The sequence below is a fragment of the Thalassophryne amazonica genome, chromosome 8, assembly GCF_902500255.1.
Source record: "Thalassophryne amazonica chromosome 8, fThaAma1.1, whole genome shotgun sequence".
Lineage (NCBI taxonomy): Eukaryota > Metazoa > Chordata > Actinopteri > Batrachoidiformes > Batrachoididae > Thalassophryne > Thalassophryne amazonica.
Window position 1 is genome coordinate 91333321 of NC_047110.1, and position 20497 is coordinate 91353817.

General features: G+C 44.3%; 1 protein-coding gene across 2 annotated transcripts in view; it reads right to left on the bottom strand.

The window, feature by feature from the left end:
- Window positions 1–20497, bottom strand: part of znf423 (zinc finger protein 423) — a 405091-nt gene that overhangs the window by 320980 nt on the left and 63614 nt on the right. For both annotated transcript variants that reach the window (XM_034176974.1, XM_034176972.1), the window contains exon 2: window positions 12549–12611. In XM_034176974.1, the coding sequence (XP_034032865.1) occupies window positions 12549–12611 (63 nt within the window). The remainder of the gene's footprint in view (window positions 1–12548; window positions 12612–20497) is intronic.

The following is a 20497-nucleotide window of genomic DNA, read 5'->3' on the forward strand; positions in this document are numbered from 1 at the left end:
GAGAGTTTTTTTGTTTGTTTAGCAGAATATAGGTTAACAAAATTAGAAGAATAAAACAAACATTTAGCTTCGGAAAAATGCTTTAATCTGCCTTAAAACAACTTGTGTTGTGTGGGCCGCTGAAGAGGAGGTACTGCTGGCCCACCACCACCAGATAACGCCCTGCTTGGAGTGCGGGCTTCAAGCACGAGAGGGCGCCAGAGCCACTGGGAGTGACAGCTGTCACTCATCCTCAGGACCAGCTGTCACTCATTCATCATCATCACCATCACCATAAAGGCCGGACTGCAACTCCACCTCCTCGCCGAGAAATCAGCTACCATTCAGGTAATTTTCTCTGCTGACTCAAAACGTTGAGTAATAATCTGAACTTCTTTTGCAGCCGTTATCCTGTGGTGTTTGCCTTATCTGTGGGATTGGCGTTTGGTGTGATCAGCGACGGCTTCGCTTCACACTCCAATCAGATAAGTGGTTAGACAGGAGCTGCACGAGTGTGTGATTGGAGGTGGAGGTTCTCCCTCCTTTACTGAACACTGACTGTGGGATTACTGAGTGTGCGAACTCACACTCATCAGGACTGTCTCTGTTTTCTGCCAGCAGTACCGGGTCTGACTGCTGAAGACAGCGGCCACCTGGGGCGCAGGGCTTGGCGGCTCCGGTGTTCTTCAGCTCCGTTGGTGGTGGAAGCTGTGTGGGGATCCAGCTCTTCTCTCGCCAGGCGTCTTCTATCGTCGAGCCTGCCCACACGTCACCTGGTGTATGATTGACAGTCCACCATATTGTTATTGTCTGTACGTCGTTGTGCGATTCACAACATTAAATTGTTACCTTTGGCTTATCCATTGTCCGTTCATTACCGCCCCCTGTTGTGGGTCCGTGTCACAACACTTTCACAACAACTTGCCTTCCAACATTAAAAAAATAATATAAATTAAACCAAAAGCTCTTTGATGTATCCAAAGAGTAAAAATTATCAGCTTTCATAGTTATCACAAAATGCTTTTTACAAAATCTCTGCCCAGGTCTACTTTCTTGTAATAATTTTCAAAATATGCAATAGCACCATAATATACTAAACAACCACAAAGGGGTCCTTGTAAGACAATATTTTGCATGATGTATATGGAGCAGCCAAAACAAGATGATGATGATGATGATGATGATGTAGATCAGGGGTGGCCAAGTTCGGTCCTCGAGAGCCACCTTCCTGACACTCTTAGTTGTCTCCCTGCTCCAACACACCTGAATCCAATGAAAGGCTCGTAATGAGCCTTTCATTGGATTCAGGTGTGTTGGAGCAGGGAGACAACTAAGAGTGTCAGGAAGGTGGCTCTCGAGGACCGAACTTGGCCACCCCTGATGTAGATGTTATAAAGGAACGTTTATTGCTGTGTTGCTTTATGTAGATTTGCCTCAAAATGTAATATTTACTTGACGCACACACTGCAATATTTAAAATGTCCTGGCTCCACCCCTTTACCTAGAGCTACATAAATGTTTAATAATTATGTATTTAATATGTCATTATATGCCAAGCCTTTTTGCCATATTTTATGAAAACTGGTTGAATAGAAGTAGCCCTGATGTGCGATCTCACAATTCAGATCTTTTCCTGTTAGACTCATCCGTCACACAGTTTGTCAAAATCAGTTAATTAGTATTCTGTAATCCTGCTATTAAACCAAAAAGCAGACAAGTGAAAACACTTTTGGCAGTGTTGAAAAAAAATCCTGTTTTTTTTTTTTTTTTTTTTTTTTTTTCCTGTCATCCAAGAAGTGCATCCAAATTGGTGGTACTTGGTTTGTGTGCATACAAATACACACACACACACACACACGTTTGATAGGTCTCACCTTCTCATGTTCAACCTGGAAACCTGGCAGAAACTCATGGCCTTACTCGTATGTGTGTGTGTGTGTGTGTGTGTGTGTGTGTGTGTGTGTGTGTGTGTGTGTGTGTGTGTGTGTGTGTGTGTGTGTGTGTGTGTGTGTGTGTGTGTGTGTGTGTGTGTGTGTGTGTGTGTGTGTGTGTGTGTGTAGCCTACAAACTGTCGCACAAGAACTTAGGAAACCAAGAAAATTGAGAAACAGAATCATTTCATCAGTGATACATAGGCAGATGAACACACAAAGATCTCTGCAAAGTGTAATCCTGCTGGTTTGATGTGATGTTTCCCATTTTGTTCTTCTGAATGACACACAACGTATGTAAAGAATGAATAGTTGACTAAAGTAATACTGAAACAAATAATGTCCATGGGAAAAACAAGATTTTAAACATGTCTCCCTTTGGGGAGTGATTTAACTGCATTAACTGATGTGGCAGGCATTGAGAAGTTACACTACTATAAATTACACTACAGTACAATAACTTCAGCATCTTAAGGAAGACCTTGGATAGACAAAAGTCATCTGCAGCTGCTTTGTGAGTTGAAACTATTGATGTGACAACTGATGAGCATGGTTTATACCAGGGGTGGGCAATCATGTACCATGAAGGGCCGAGACACTGCAGGTTTTCCTTGCAACCAATCACCTGTTGAGGGAACTGGTTGCAAAGAAAATCTGCAGTGTTTCGGCCCGTGTTGCCCACCCCTGGTTTGTACTGTAAAATGAGAGGGTCATGCAAATTCTAAATCATGCAGTAAACAAAAACAATCTGCAGCATGGCAAATTGAGCTTTTATTTATTCACGCTTCCCCTTCAAATCAGACTTATTGCAAATCTGATCTGACTGATTGACTGTCCACATTATATAATGCAAGTGATGAGATCTGATCTGTGTGTCCTGTAGAGCAAGCTCTGATCCTGGTTTGTACTGTAAAATGAGAGGGTCATGCAAATTCTAAATCATGCAGTAAACAAAAACAATCTGCAGCATGGCAAATTGAGCTTTTATTTATTCACGCTTCCCCTTCAAATCAGACTTATTGCAAATCTGATCTGACTGATTGACTGTCCACATTATATAATGCAAGTGATGAGATCTGATCTGTGTGTCCTGTAGAGCAAGCTCTGATCCACATCAGTTACTATAGTAATGCTACAGCACCCAGCTGGGCTCAGCGTGGATTAGCATATCTGGAGGGGGGGAGAAAACCTTTCACCTGTCAGCTTAATCTTTCATGTCACTTTTCCACACCAGAGAAGAACCACATCACATCATGCGTGTGAAGCATGACTGAGAGTGTATCTCTCTCTCGCACACACACACAAAGTGGTTTCACAGCTGTCACTTAACAGCACATCCCTGCAAACACATTTCATGTCAAATAACATTTTTTCTTTTTAAAAATAAGCAGCAGTGACAGGTTTTATTGGCGCTGTGTAAAATCTGAACATAAATGATTGAGGTGGTTATGTAAATGTCAGCCCTGCGACGGCCTGGCAGCCTGTCCAGGGTGTACACCACCTCTCACCCACTGGAATAAGCGGATGTAGAAAATGAATGAAGAAAATTTTAAAAGGGTGGCTCCCCAGACAACTGCCCTTATCAAACCTCAGTATATTTCTATGTGTGAGTCCCTGCTCATTTTTTTTTCATTCTAGCACACTGGGTGAGAAAGGAAACATGGAGGAAGCAGACAAATTGTTTTTGTCTTCCAATGAAGGGTAGCAAGGCTGGAGGGGAGGAAAGACGGGGTGTTGGGGAGCAGCCTCTGGCCTCTGAGGGATCATCTCTGGTCCAGAAAGACCAGGTGTTATATGGCTGGGGGGGGCCTGGCTGCCGGTTTGTTTGTCTTTTTGTTTTCCTCCCAGGTGGCGTGCATTTGGGACTGAGTGGCTGTGTTGCTGAGGCTGTCAGGACCTCACCCTGATCACCTGCGACTCGTCAGGACTCACAGCTGAGGTGCATCTGGATGGATTGGAGCATGTTGGCATTTAAGACTGGAGTGCACAGTGTGTATTTGCCAGAGACTTGACCTTGTGACCAGACGGGTGAGATCGTCGTCTCGGGAGCCATCTCATCAGCAGCGGATGCTGAGAAACGTCCAGGTTTGATGCACAGTCTGTGAAAGAGGAGGGGGTGAGGTCTCACGCTCGTCAGCACACTTCCTGAGGTACGTTGGATTTTGTGACTAACAGTTATACAGTCAGTAAATGTGGTGTCCCTCACACCTTATTGTATTGAGCTGTTTGTTAGTCATGTATCAGCTTCCACTGCGGTGGAGTTTTGTGAACTGGATGTTCCATGCCTGCAGGTTGGAAGCTGATCAGTAATCAAGCCAGGAAGTGTTTGCTGTTTGTACACCTTTAAGTGTTCTGTGTGTAGAGTGTGGACTCACATAATGGTTCCTTCTTTCACAGACTCGGTTGTTGCGGCCACCTGGGGGGTGTCGGCGGGGTCCTTGGGTCCGAAACAGCTTCTGGCTCCGGACCGTTAGCGCTGCTGGGAGCGCACCACGCCAGACCGCACCTTTCTGTATTATCACTGTTATGTATTAAATTCAGTTAGCCTTTGAACCGTGCTCTGCTTATTTCATACTGGGTCCTTCAAACGCTGGTCGGTTCTCCGAGCTGCGTCCGACACATAACACCAGGCAGGGGAAGGAGGAAAGCAGGAGGTGCAGGAATTGGGGAGGGTAAGTTGGCTCTATGCTACTCATTTTGAGTCACCATCTCACCACCACCCCCCCCCCCCCCCCCCCCCCCACGGGTCTTCCCAAACACACACATTTTCCAGAGGAAGCAAAAGAGAGACAGAAACCGAAGACAACACAGTAAAAGAGTGGAAGTCTGCAAATTTGACAGCAGGATGGGAAAGTATACATCTCCATTCTCTTGCCATCGTTCTCTTTCACTCTCTGTCCTTGTCAACACCATCTCCTAGGGAGTGAAGGAGATACAGAATCTATCTGCTTGAATACTTCTCACACAAACACACACACGGTCACTCTTTCCCCACAGGAAGCACAAATAATTTTTTTTTTTTTTAAAGGTAAGTGCGATTATAGTGACAGAGAAAAATGCGAAGGTGTGCAGGAAGAGAAAAAAGTGAAGCAGAGGATGATGGCTGGGAAATTGGTGGTGAAATTCAAATTGAAAGAGTCTGAGTAAGTGAATATAGGACAGTATGCTTTTGTAGGAGTGCGAGATCGTGTCGAGAGGTGTGTGTGTGTGTGTGTGTGTGTGTGTGTGTGTGTGTGTGTGTGTGTGTGTGTGTGTGTGTGTGTGTGTGTGTGTATCATGGGACTCTAACTTCCTGCAGGAACTGACACACACAGCAGTTCTAGTCAACCACCCAGGACCTCAGTCAGCACCCCCTTAACACACACACAGACATAGAGCTGAACAGGGGCCCCTGGAGAAGAGTTAGCACAGGTCTGTGGAAGGGGAGGAGGCATGAGAGGGTTCAGTACGTCATCAGCACCCCAAGGGTCATACTTTCCTATCCTTCTATCCCCGAAGAGAGGAATGAGAAACACTGAGAGAGGTAGAGAGAGATAACTGCATATTTACCACATTCAGCAGTATCTTATTTCCCTGTTGGGATCCAGTCAGAGGAAGTGTTTAACTGTCTCTGCAAACCTGAGCAGAAAACCTAGCTAAAGCTGGCAAACACCAACAGAAAGTCTAGTTTGTTTTTTGCCATGTTTTCAGAAAATATGCAATTTGATCATTCCAAGCACCAGTGAGAAAAACGTTGATTGTGTACTTGTGCCAGGTTCACATATGGACTATACAGTAGTGTTCAGAATAATAGTAGTGCTATGTGACTAAAAAGATTAATCCAGGATTTGAGTATATTTCTTATTGTTACATGGGAAACAAGGTACTAGTAGATTCAGTAGATTCTCACAAATCCAACAAGACCAAGCATTCATGATATGCACACTCTTAAGGCTATGAAATTGGGCTATTAGTAAAAAAAGTAGAAAAGGGGGTGTTCACAATAATAGTAGTGTGGCATTCAGTCAGTGAGTTTGTCAATTTTGTGGAACAAACAGGTGTGAATCAGGTGTCTCCTATTTAAGGATGAAGTCAACACCTGTTGAACATGCTTTTCTCTTTGAAAGCCTGAGGAAAATGGGACGTTCAAGACACTGTTCAGAAGAACAGCGTAGTTTGATTAAAAAGTTGATTGGAGATGGGAAAACTTATACACAGGTGCAAAAAATTATAGGCTGTTCATCTACAATGATCTCCAATGCTTTAAAATGGAAAAAAAACAGAGACGCGTGGAAGAAAATGGAAAACAACCATCAAAATGGATAGAAGAATAACCAGAATGGCAAAGGTTAACCCATTGATCAGCTCCAGGATGATCAAAGACAGTTTGGAGTTACCTGTAAGTGCTGTGACAGTTAGAAGACACCTGTGTGAAGCTAATTTATTTGCAAGAACCCCCCAGCAAAGTCCCTCTGTTAAATAAAAGACGTGCAGAAGAGGTTACAATTTGTCAAAGAACACATCAACTGGCCTAAAGAGAAATGGAGGAATATTTTGTGGACTGATGAGTAAAATTGTTCTTTTTGGGTCCAAGAGCTGAAGACAGTTTGTGAGACGACCCCCAAACTCTGAATTCAAGCCACAGTTCACAGTGAAGACAGTGAAGCATGGTGGTGCAAGCATTATGATATGGGCATGTTTCTCCTACTATGGTGTTGGGCCTATATATCGCATACCAGGTATCATGGATCAGTTTGGATATGTCAAAATACTTGAAGAGGTCATGTTGCCTTATGCTGAAGAGGACATGCCCTTGAAATGGGTGTTTCAACAAGACAATGACCCCAAGCACACTAGTAAACCAGCAAAATCTTGGTTCCAAACCAACAAAATTAATACCTCACAGATGTGAAGAAATCATGAAAAACTGTGGTTATACAACTAAATACTAGTTTAGTGATTCACAGGATTGCTAAAAAAGCAGTTTGAACATAATAGTTTTGAGTCTGTAGCATCAACAGCAGATGCTACTATTATTGTGAACACCCCCTTTTCGACTTATTTTTACTAATAGCCCAATTTCATAGCCTTAAGCATGTGCATATTATGAATGCTTGGTCTTGTTGGATTTGTGAGAATCTACTGAATCTACTGGTACCTTGTTTCCCATGAAACAATAAGAAATATCCTCAAAACCTGGACTTTTTAGTCACATAGCATTACTATTATTCTGAACACTACTGTAGATGCAAAACTTTGTCCCTCTTGGGTTCTTTGGACTGCAACACCAATTTTATGGTTTAAACTGTCTATGCAGGTGTTAATGCTAGAAATGGTTCCCTTAATCAATATAAGACTGCAGTATAAACAACCATCACATTATTTTTGTCACATAAATCAGAAAAGGATCGGCAACAAATATTTTTTAACAGAACAAAAATGCCTCATATCATAAAAAGAAAGAAATACTGTCACAAATGTTTGTCAAATCTCTTGTCACTGTGATCCTTTTTGTTGTTGTTGTTGATTCACATTCAGGTGTAATGGGATTTAAACTGAACAACAGCTCAGAAGAGGAAACTGAGTATTTGTGCTACTCAAGTCACTGCACAAATGGTCAATCAATACACAATGTCAGGGCGACTATCGGTCAGATTTGGAAAGCTACAAGATTTTTCATGCATTTGCCTCCCTTTTAATTAATAAAATGAGCAATACATGCTTTTTCAATAGAATGTTGCCACCTTTAGGACTGCTTTCACACTGAATTTCACATTTGATTTATCCACATTTTTACATAATTTACAAAAGACAAGGCCATGAATTTCAGGGGTAAGCAAGAATGTAGTTTTGCAGCTATTGGCCTACATTTAAGTGCAAGTAAAGGTGCCTTGACACTTGCACAAATTTGATCCACGCAATGGTACACATTATGCCGTGCCAGAAGGTAAACTCATAAACTGTGCGCAGCATCATGCAAGTGCGCAAAGAAAATTTTGAAATGTTCAAAATTTCTGGCACGCATTAATTATGTGAACTTCATGTGAACATTGCACAAACAATTCAAAAACATTGTCAGTGCGAGTCACTACGTCAGCGCACCGCATCACAGCATAGGTCATCACAAGGGTCGAAATACATTTTTTAACCTACTTGCACTGGTGCTAGTAACAAAAAAATTACTTGCACCAAAAAAGTTACTTGCACAACCAAAAGTCAGTCTCTGATGTGTCAGACTCTTCCTCTCTGAGGAGAGTTGGAGGAGAGAGCAGCAGCAGCAACGGCAGGAGCAGCAGGCAGTTTTTTTTTTCACGCGCGCACGTGAATGTACGGAACTCAGGAGAGGTCACTTAAAGTGATATTTTTTTGACTGTAGCACAGTGGTAAAGTTTCCATCTGGTAATCAGAGCTTGCAGGTTCGAATCCCGTGAGTGGCATTTATTTTTTATTTAACCACGGGTTCTGTATTGCATCCCCTTTTATTCATACTATGTGTGAAGGGGCCCTTAGGAGCATATCGCTGTAGTGGGTCAGGCGAAAACAGTCTGGCAAGCTATACCACAATGCCAAAATAGCAGTAATGTCGCTCCAACAAGAGCGCCAGGTTGAGCAGTGTGGGTGCCTTAAGAAAGAACAGATCTGGTTCCGAAAATCCAGATGTAGACTGCAGCGTGTCAATACTCTGTTAATTGATCCCTGGACAAACATACACTCAACAAAAATATAAACGCAACACTTTTGGTTTTGCTCCCATTTTTATGAGATGAACTCAAAGATCTAAAACTTTTTCCACATACACAATATCACCATTTCCCTCAAATATTGTTCACAAACCAGTCTAAATCTGTGATGGTGAGCACTTCTCCTTTGCTGAGATAATCCATCCCACCTCACAGGTGTGCCATATCAAGATGCTGATTAGACACCATGATTAGTGCACAGGTGTGCCTTAGACTGCCCACAATAAAAGGCCACTCTGAAAGATGCAGTTTTGTTTTATTGGGGGGGGGATACTAGTCAGTATCTGGTGTGTCCACCATTTGCCTCATGCAGTGCAACACATCTCCTTCGCATAGAGTTGATCAGGTTGTCAATTGTGGCCTGTGGAATGTTGGTCCACTCCTCTTCAATGGCTGTGCGAAGTTGCTGGATATTGGCAGGAACTGGTACACGCTGTCGTATACGCCGGTCCAGAGCATCCCAAACGTGCTCAATGGGTGACATGTCCGGTGAGTATGCCGGCCATGCAAGAACTGGGACATTTTCAGCTTCCAAGAATTGTGTACAGATCCTTGCAACATGGGGCCGTGCATTATCCTGCTGCAACATGAGGCGATGTTCTTGGATGTATGGCACAACAATGGGCCTCAGGATCTCGTCACGGTATCTCTGTGCATTCAAAATGGCATCAATAAAATGCACCTGGGTTCTTCGTCCATAACAGACGCCTGCCCATACCATAACCCCACCGCCACCATGGGCCACTTGATCCACAACATTGACATCAGAAAACCGCTCACCCACACAATGCCACACAAGCTGTCTGCCATCTGCCCTGAACAGTGTGAACCGGGATTCATCCGTGAATAGAACACCTCTCCAACGTGCCAAACGCCAGCGAATGTGAGCATTTGCCCACTCAAGTTGGTTACGACGACGAACTGGAGTCAGGTCGAGACCCCGATGAGGCCGCCGACCATGCAGATGAGCTTCCCTGAGATGGTTTCTAACAGTTTGTGCAGAAATTCTTTGGTTATGCAAACCGATTGTTTCAGCAGCTGTCCGAGTGGCTGGTCTCAGACGATCTTGGAGGTGAACATGCTGGATGTGGAGGTCCTGGGCTGGTGTGGTTACACGTGGTCTGCAGTTGTGAGGGTGGATGGATGTACTGCCAAATTCTCTGAAACGCCTTTGGAGACGGCTTATGGTAGAGAAATGAACATTCAATACACGAGCAACAGCTCTGGTTGACATTCCTGCTGTCAGCATGCCAATTGCACGTTCCCTCAAATCTTGCGACATCTGTGGCATTGTGCTGTGTGATAAAACTGCACCTTTCAGAGTGGCCTTTTATTGTGGACAGTCTAAGGCACACCTGTGCACTAATCATGGTGTCTAATCAGCATCTTGATATGGCACACCTGTGAGGTGGGATGGATTATCTCAGCAAAGGAGAAGTGCTCACTATCACAGATTTAGACTGTGAACAATATTTGAGGGAAATGGTGATATTGTGTATGTGGAAAAAGATTTAGATCTTTGAGTTCATCTCATACAAAATGGGAGCAAAACCAAAAGTGTTGCGTTTATATTTTTGTTGAGTGTATTTACAGTAACACACACAGAGACATGAACTACACACATACAACCCCTGGCAAAAATTATGGAATCACCGGCCTCAGAGCATGTTCATTCAGTTGTTTAATTTTGTAGAAAAAAAAGCAGATCACAGACATAACACAAAACTAAAGTCATTTCAAATGGCAACTTTCTGGCTTTAAGAAACACTATAAGAAATCAGGAAAAACAATTGTGGCAGTCAGTAACGGTTACTTTTTTAGACCAAGCAGAGGGAAAAAAATATGGAATCACTCAATACTGAGGAAAAAATTATGGAATCGTGAAAAACAAAAGAACGCTCCAACACATCACCAGTATTTTGTTGCACCACCTCTGGCTTTTATAACAGCTTGCAGTCTCTGAGGCATGGACTTAATGAGTGACAAACAGTACTCTTCATCAATCTGGCTCCAACTTTCTCTGATTGCTGTTGCCAGATCAGCTCTGCAGGTTGGAGCCTTGTCTTGGACCATTTTCTTCAACTTCCACCAAAGATTTTCAATTGGATTAAGATCCGGACTATTTGCAGGCCATGACATTGACCCTATGTGTCTTTTTGCAAGGAATGTTTTCACAGTTTTTGCTCTATGGCAAGATACATTATCATCTTGAAAAATTATTTCATCATCCCCAAACATCCTTTCAATTGATGGGATAAGAAAAGTGTCCAAAATATCAACGTAAACTTGTGCATTTATTGATGATGTAATGACAGCCATCTCCCCAGTGCCTTTACCTGACATGCAGCCCCATATCATCAATGACTGTGGAAATTTACATGTTCTCTTCAGGCAGTCATCTTTATAAATCTCATTGGAACGGCACCAAACAAACGTTCCAGCATCACCACCTTGCCCAATGCAGATTCGAGATTCATCACTGAATATAACTTTCATCCAGTCATCCACAGTCCACGATTACTTTTCCTTAGCCCATTGTAACCTTGTTTTTTTCTGTTTAGGTGTTAATGATGGCTTTCATTTAGCTTTTCTGTATGTAAATCCCATTTCCTTTAGGCGGGTTCTTACAGTTCGGTCACAGACGTTGACTCCAGTTTCCTCCCATTCGTTCCTCATTTGTTTTGTTGTGCATTTTCGATTTTTGAGACATATTGCTTTAAGTTTTCTGTCTTGACGCTTTGATGTCTTCCTTGGTCGACCAGTATGTTTGCCTTTAACAACCTTCCCATGTTGTTTGTATTTGGTCCTGAGTTTAGACACAATTGACTGAAACCAACATCTTTTGCAACATTGCGTGACGATTTACCCTCTTTTAAGAGTTTGATAATCCTCTCCTTTGTTTCAATTGACATCTCTCGTGTTGGAGCCATGATTCATGTCAGTCCACTTGGTGCAACAGCTCTCCAAGGTGTGATCACTCCTTTTTAGATGCAGACTAACGAGCAGATCTGATTTGATGCAGGTGTTAGTGTTGGGAATGAAAATTTACAGGGTGATTCCATAATTTATTCCTCAGAATTGAGTGAGTCCATATTTTTTTCCCTCTGCTTGGTCTAAAAAAGTAACCGTTACTGACTGCCACAATTTTTTTTCCTGATTTCTTATAGTGTTTCTTAAACCCAGATAGTTGCCATTTGAAATGACTTTAGTTTTGTGTCATGTCTGTGATCTGCTTTTTTTCTACAAAATTAAACAACTGAATGAACATCCTCCGAGGCTGGTGATTCCATAATTTTTGCCAGGGGTTGTATGCGACAAAAAAAGGATTCCTACTTGTGCACATCTACAGTCGTGCTCAGGTGCATGTGTGTGAAGGAGCAAAGGTGAAAGAGCTCATCGGGATTAATCTTCATTTCCATCTCAAGATACAAATGAGGGAGTAGGAAATGAATAAAAATAAGATAAACAAGCAGAAATAGGTGATTTGCAGAAACCACACACAAAAATGTAATCACTGAGGAGAACAAAAAGAAAAGAAATTCCTCAGTCTTCCTCCTAAGGTAGTACCATGCCACTGTGACAGAGTAAAACTCTCTCACTTCCACTCTCCACTTTCTCACTCCATCATATGCCAGCTCTTCCTTTCTGTTCTGTTTTGCTCCAGAGACAAGCAAATTGCAATCTCATTGCAAATTTTTCTCTATTAAATTTCCCCTTTTCTTCTATGGCATTTCCTTTTCCAAAAGCACAAACTCTTAATTTCTTCATCTTCTCTCTTTGGCTCTGCGCACCATTACTGACCATGTGGAATTGGTAATGAATGTGAGGCATGTGTAGAATTTAGTCTTTGTTATGAATGTGGTAAGCGGTCGGTCACAGCGATGGCTTTACGTTGTGTTTTATTTGTGTATGGACAAACCTGTCTGGACAGTTGTCTCATCCCAGGTCCCCCCACGCTCTGAAGACTCTCCTTCTTCTACAGCTGGAAAACGAGGAAGACAGTAACAAGAGAAAATGATGTTTAACACAGAAAGACAATAATTGTGCCGACATTTTCCACAAATCTAGCTATAGCTAGGATGTCAACCAATCATGCTTTGCATTTGTTTATAAATCATGAATCTTTTTTTTTGTTTTGTTTTTACATCACAGTTTTGACCTTGATAGCAGCTCAACCTGAGCTAAGCCAAACAAAAGCTGTTAACAAACCAGACATTTAAAAACAATTTTCTATATTATTATTTGATTGAAACAATCGTGCTCCCACAACCCGATCCCAGATAAGTGGTTGAAGCACTGAGAGTGAGTGACAATAGCGCTTCAGTACATGCTAATGCTAACATTACTCATTTACAATTGAGTGTAACACCCCTATGCCACAATGTCCTGTGGCACAGGGGTGTTAGATGAGCTCCCAGCTATCGACTAGGACAGGGGTGGCCAAGTTTGGTTCTCGAGAGCCACATTCCTGACACTCTTAGTTGTCTCCCTGCTCCAACACACCTGAATCCAATGAAAGGCTCGATTGTAGATGTAGGTCACCCCTGGACTAGGACCTTACATTGATATGCATACAGGCTATATTAGAATTTTTGAACCCAGGAACTCACTTTGCTGAATGATGGTGCTACTTGGGGACAGTTTGGAGGCACATCTGTGTTGGGATGAGCAATGGAAAGAGTCCTACCTAAAAGACTGATCTGGCATCAATACAATCCCTGACTTACTAAAGCGGGCCATCTCTGTGGGATTTCAAGAGAACCCCCAACACTAAGCTATGCATGCTCGTTTTATTGCAACATTTCTATCAATCTTGTGATGTGCTTTTTTGCTCTGTTTTATTAAATGGCCATAGCATATGGCCACCCCACTGAGTTTAACCTGCTTGAGGTTTCTTTCTGCAATTGAACAAATGTTGATGAGTTTTTTCCCCAACCACTGTTGGTCTAGATCATATCTAGACCTTACTTATGTATTGCGCTTTCAGGCACAAGATTTGATACTGCATGAATAAACTGAACTGAAATTGAATTGAGGTCTGTGTGGTTTCTCACTGATTACAGATGCAACGTCAAGATCTTAGACAGGGCAACACGTGTAAAAGTATGACTTTATATCAGTGCTCAAATTGGGTTTAGATCTGAAATTGAGTGTTCAAATCCATGACTCCTGAATCAGTTTCCCACACGTATCAACTAAACTCCTAATGTCTATGCATGAAAATGTCTCTAAAAACATTTAGTTTCTGTACCACATGCTTTCTAGTACCAATTAAAAATAGAATGTCTCAACAAAGAAAGAGGTATGACAAAGAGACTCTTAAGATCTGACACAAACAGGTGATCAGAGCTGGAATGTGACACTGACTTCCTGGGTAAAACAGGAAGGAGGGAAGCACAGCTGGCATACAAACAGGAAATGGCTGGAGCTACCAAACAATGAGCTTTCCTGCATATTCCCCTTCCCCTCAAACAGCTTCTCACATCTCACATTCTCCCCTCTGAGATAACTCAACAATCCTTTCCTCTTACGCATTTGCAGTGACCCACTGCCCTCGTCTCTCCATATCCTCAGCTACCCTCGAGATGCAGCTCATCCTCACGTTGAAGAAGATCCAAAAGCACAAATGAAAAAGTAGTAGCTTAGGTTTGTCTACTTTCATTTTAAACAGAGAATCTTCACTGACATTTTACATTCATTCATTCCTTCCTTCATTCATTCATTCTCTGTACCTGCTTACTTCAATTAAGGGTCATGGGGAAGCTGGAGCCTATCCTAGCGGTCATTGGGTGAGAGGAAGAGTACACCCTGAACAGGACGTCAGCCTGACATTTACATAAGATCTCAATCATTTATGTTTCGCCAACATTGTGAACACTTGAATTTCAGAACAGTGTAACTACATTTTTATGCAAGTCACCTAAATGAGCCTTCATTTGAATCAATGCAGCAACCTGCCTGAAAACAGTCAGGTCCATAAGTAGTTGCACAGTGATAATTTTTGTTATTTGTTTTTGTACATCAACACAATGATCAGAGATGCACAAACAGTATGGTACTGTATGGTTAACTTGTCCAGAGTAGGCACATCTCAATAACTGAGTAACCATGCAGGAAGGAGACTCATGAGGGAAGCCACCAAGACACCCATGTCAGCTTTGGAGTTATAGGATTCTGTGGCTGTAACAGGATATGAGGCAGAATCCCGCAGCTTTCAAAGGACGGCTCCGTAGCTCGGTGGTAAAGTTTCTGACTGGCAATCACAGCTTTTGGAAGGCACAGGTTCAAGTCTCATGCGTGGTATGTTTTTTCTTTATCTTTTTTATTTATTCCACATAAGCGGCGCAATGTTGTCCGACAGGTACCAGCTGGGTTTCTTTATTTATTCCACATAAATTCCACATTTATTCCATTTTTTTTTTCAAGATGGCACTGTTGAAGCAGCTGCCTGTTACTTCAGCTCTGGTCCCTCTTTTCCTACTTTCGCTATTTTTAATACTTTTTAATGGTGCTTATTTGTTTTTATTTGCAGTGGGTGGTACCCTGTGCAAGTACGCACATGGGAAACCCACTTTTGTTACTCTTGTGATTATTTTCATGATGCTCTCTGAACTTTTCAAGGCAGCGTGGGGAAATCCCTTTGTTTCCTTTGTTTCCTCCGGACATCCCATTGTTCATAGCCGGGATCAGCTGCTTGGAATAAGAGACTCAATGTATAGTGAGCCGGGTCCCCGCTATGCTGAGCACCCAGACGTACCTGCAGACATTTGGAAGAAACGTAGGGGTTGCAGGGGCGGCCGGACAAAGCGGAGAAGGACTTATATTCCATCTGTGGTCATGGGGAATGTAAGATCTCTCCGCAACAAGACCGAGGAGCTATCAGCGCTAACCCGTTCCAGAGGCTGTATAAAAACTGCAGTCTCATGTGCTTCACGGAGACGTGGTTGGATGAACATGTACCAGACTCTTTAATCAACATGGACAGCTTCACACTCATCCGCGCGGACACGACGCTGGTGGAGAGCAGTAAAAAGAGAGGAGGGGGGCTCGCGTTTATGTGAAAGAGAAACGGTGCAGCGGGGCTCATATTTCACGTGAAGGATCCTCCTCGGACGTGGAGCTTACCTCTCGGTAAGCAATGAGGCCGTATTATCTCACATGCGAGTTTGGTAGTGTGATTACACTCTGCGCGTATATTCCTCCCTCTGGCGGACACCGCCGCTGCCTGTGAGCAGATTCACAGCACAGTCACGCGGCTCAAAACCCAAAACCCCCCGCGCTCTCCTCCTCATCACCGGAGACTGTTAATCATGCTCCCTCTCCGCCACCTCCCCACATTCCACCCAGGTACGTCATGTGTAAAACCCAGGGACAATAGAATACTGGACCTTTTCTACACTAATGTGGAGGACGCTTACACCTCCACCCCCTCCCCTCACTGGGACGCTCTGATCACAATCTCGTCTATCTGCATCCCCAATACACACCCAGAGTGAGAAGAGAACCAATACACAAAAGGTCAGTGAAACTCTGGACTGAAGAGGCGACTGAGAGGCTGAGGGACTGCATCAGAACCACAGACCGAGCATGTTCAAAACTCTTATGGTAAAGACATCAACGGCCTGACCCAGTGTGTCACTGACTACGTTAACTTCTGTGTGGAGAGCACTGTGCCCACTCGGAGAGTACGGTGCTTCCCCAACAACCACCCCTGGGTGACCCCCGAGTTGAAGGCCCTGTGAACCAGAAGAAGCGGGCCTTCAACTTGCGAGACAGAGAGGAGCAGCGCAGAGTCCAACAGGAGCTCCAGTGGAAGATCTGTGCAGCCAAGAAGGTGTATGGAGAGAAGATGGAGGAGCAGCTGGCCCGGAACAACGTCGGGGATGTGTGGAGATGCCTCAAGACTGCCTCTGGATTTGGGCAGGGTGCCAGCAGGACTGCAGATGGGGATTCTCGGCTCCCAGAGGAGCTAAATAGCTACTTTAACGTTTTGGCTTCCTCCACGCCTGCCCCCCACCTGCTCCTGGCCCCCCACATGTCTCCAGCAGCCAACCCTCCAGTCCCTCTGACCACCACCTTCTACCCCCTGGTCACCATTCACTGCATCCCGGACCTCGTCCCTCCCCCCCGCGACTGTATTCAGCACCAGCCCACCTCAGCTCCCACCTCCCTCCCCCTCACTGCACTCCAACCAAGGTGAGAGGCCAGCTCTTGCAGCTGAAGCACAAGAAAAGCAACAGGACCTGATGGGATCCCCCGAGGCTGCTGAGGACCTGTGCAGATGAGCTCTGTGAGGTCCTCAGCCACATCTTCAACATGAGCCTCAGCCTAGGGGTGGTCCCCACCCTGTGGAAGACCTCCTGTGTGGTCCCGGTTCCTGAAACACCGCACGCCAAGGAACCGGCCCACTACAGACCAGTTGCCCTGACCTCCCACCTCATGAAGACCATGGAACAGCTCATCCTGTCTCACCTCCGCACCGTGGTGAGCGACACCCGGGACCCACTGAAGTTCGCCTACAGGGCCAACATCGGGGTAGATGATGCTGTCATCTACCTACTGCAACGAGTGCTCACGCACCTGGAGACAGGCTGGGAGCGCTGTGAGAGTAATGTTCTTTGATTTCTCCAGCGCTTTTAACACAATCAGACCGACACTGCTGAGGGGGAAACTGGAGGACGCAGGTGTGGATGGACACCTCGCTGCCTGGACCATCGACTACCTCACTGACCGCCCACAGTACGTGTGGCTGCGCGGCTGTCAGTCTGAGGTGGTAAGATGCAGCACCGAGGCCACCCAGGGCACCGTCCTCTCGCCTTTCCTCTTCACCCTCTACACCTTGGACTTCACCTACAACATGGACAGATGCCCCTCCAGTAAGTTCTCTGATGACTCTGTCATTGTGGGTCACGTGTCTGAGGGGAACAAGCTGGAGTACCGGTCGGTCATCACAGACTTCGTGAACTGGTGTGAGCGCAACCACTTGTGTCTCAACACCAGTAAGAGGAAGGAGATGGTGATCGACTTCAGGAGGAAACCACCACCTCATCCACCGGTGAACATCCAGGGGGAGGACATAAACACTGTAGACAGTCTCAAATACCTGGGTGTTCACCTCAACAGCAAACTGGACTGGACTCACAATACTGACGCCCTGTACAAAAAAGGTCAGAGTCGCCTCCACCTACTGAGGAGACTGAGATCCTTTGGAGTGAGCAGGGCTCTGCTTAAGACCTTCTACGACTCTATTGTAGCCTCAGCTCTCCTCTATGCTGTCGTCTGTCAGGCCCCAGGCAGCACAGAGCGGGAGAGAAAGAGACTGAACAAGCTGGTCAGGAAGTCTAGCTCTGTCCTGGGCTGTCCTCTGGAGTCTCTGGAGGAGGTGGCTGAGAGGAGGGTGTTAACCAAGCTCAAATCCATCATGAACAACTCCTCTCACCCTCTGCACCGGACTGTAGTGGAGCTCGTTATACCAGCTCCTTTAGTGACAGGCTGGTGCACCCTCAGTGCAAGAAAGAACGATATCACAGGTCATTCCTCCCTGCTGCTGTCAGGCTGTACAATAACACTGTGAAATAACCACATGCAATAATATTCAAAGGATTCAAAAGGAGTTTATTGTCATATGCACATAGGAACATGTTCCCTGCACAATGAAATGTGTTTACTGCATTTTTACCCATCCTAATTGCCAGTTAGGAGCAGAGGTCGCCTTTTTTGGCGCCCGGGGACCAGCTCCAGATGTATATCCCTGCCCTAGGTCACGAGCAGGGCTGAGCAAACCTTGACCAGCCTCATGACACACTTAACAAACAACAACACACATAAGCCGGTCCGGTACATGAACACATATAAAAGCACACACAAGGAAAGAATTGGGAAAAGAAAAACCTCCATTGCTGCTGTGTTGAACTCACGCAGCAGCACTGGAGAGCAAAAAAACCCATAGCACAGAAAAACAATCATAACAACAAACAAATCACAACAGACGACAGCCGAGACTTGGATGTGTCCAGTGTCCAGACAGACAGCCCGGAAGGCCGCCCATGGCACCATCGACAGGCCTTATCTGTCCATCCTGGGGGGGGATTTCAGTCCTGAATCAGTCCACCAGAGTCTCAAGGTCCCACAGTCAACATCTCAGGACTGGGAATGGAGGGAGGGGGGGAGGGGGGAGACGAAGAGGCGGGAGAGACGAGGAGCGAGGCTATCAGGAGTGTTCCTCGGGGGGAGGATTTTATCCCAGCGGCCTTGAAGCACAGCTGGTGTTTGGAAACCAAATAGATATCCAGATCAACCCCTTAACGCCTGAATTTATATAGCTGTATATAAAAAATGTTTTGTGTGTTTTTGCCTTTAAGTAGATGGTAAATAATGTTGAGATTATTAATTTCACTTTTGCACAAAAAATAAATAGTAATTTTGGTATTTTGGTAATGACTTTATGTTATAATGTTATAATAATAATGGTATGTTGCAAATTTGCGACAACAGGCATACTGGTCAATTTGGTATGTTGCATATTTGAGTCAAATATTGTAGCATATATGCGACAATAGGCGTTAAGGGGTTAACAGACGCCTGGCAGATTCCACAGTCTGAAACTTCAGAGTGGCTCCCAAATACATCTGAATAGAGGAGATGTGGTCTTACTGACGATCAAAGTGGTTTTCTAGTGCAGCCATTCTCCCCGAGATGGATTCCAACATGCGGTTGACACCCTCCGCCTGAGCTGACACTGCCCTTCCAATCAAATCAATCATGTGGGGCAGCCTGGACGGGCCAATTGATGCCGCCTCCACCTTCTTAATTTCCCGGTAAACCAGTGCTATGGCCGCCCCACACAGCAGAAACCCAGTCACCACAGCTCCAAATAAGTAAACATCTTCAACGTCCTCCACAGACAATGTGTACAGGCACATGACTTGCCACCTCCGCCAGCTGTCCATCACGTAACCCGCCACATGTGTCCCGGCAGGACAAGTTGGGTCCTCCACTCCCGAGTGTCTTGTGGAAAAAATAGTGTCAATTGCGTTCAGAGACCACTTGATCAGATCCATTTTGCCGTTTTCCAGAGGAGCAGTGCTGGCAGCCTCACAGACAAAACACGCGACAGTAGCAGAAAAGTTGGGGAGAGAGGAGGAGAGAAAAATGCGACCGTCCCAACTGAGAGCAAGAAGGCCCACCTCATATTGTCCACAAATCATGTGCAATATTATTAATATGTCCACATATCATGTGCAATAACAACTCGTTTATAAATCCCGGCACAAATGTCACCTTACCACACCTAAACTCCATTTCACATATTATAAAGAAGATGCTCCTATCTCCCTTTCAAACTCAATCATGTTTATATATATGCATATGTATATGTATATATATATATATATATATATATATATATATATATATATATATATATATATATGAGGTCTGTTAGAAAACTATCCGATCGTGTTGGAAGTCTCACAGGACAAGTTGTGACATGCCCAGCTGTTACACGTCTCAGATACTCACTCGACTGAAAAGCCACCAAAAGCCGTCTGAATCTTCCGAATGGTTTCCAACACAGACGTGCTTCTTGTTGTGCGCCATGAGCGACTCAGTCCCGACGCACGAATTCCTCCGCACGTCTTTCATTACAAAATCTCTTGTAACAGTGGAATGTGCCGCAAAAGTGCTGATGTATACCTCTTCCACAATTTCTCTGGTAGTCAGACGACGTCCCAGATCAGCCAGATCAAATCTATATAGTTTTTTAAAAAATAAAAAGGTCGGATAGTTTTCTAAAAGTAACAGACCTTTTTGTTCTTTTCAAAAACTATATGGATTTGATTCATATGTTTTTACATCAGCCAAGCTTGA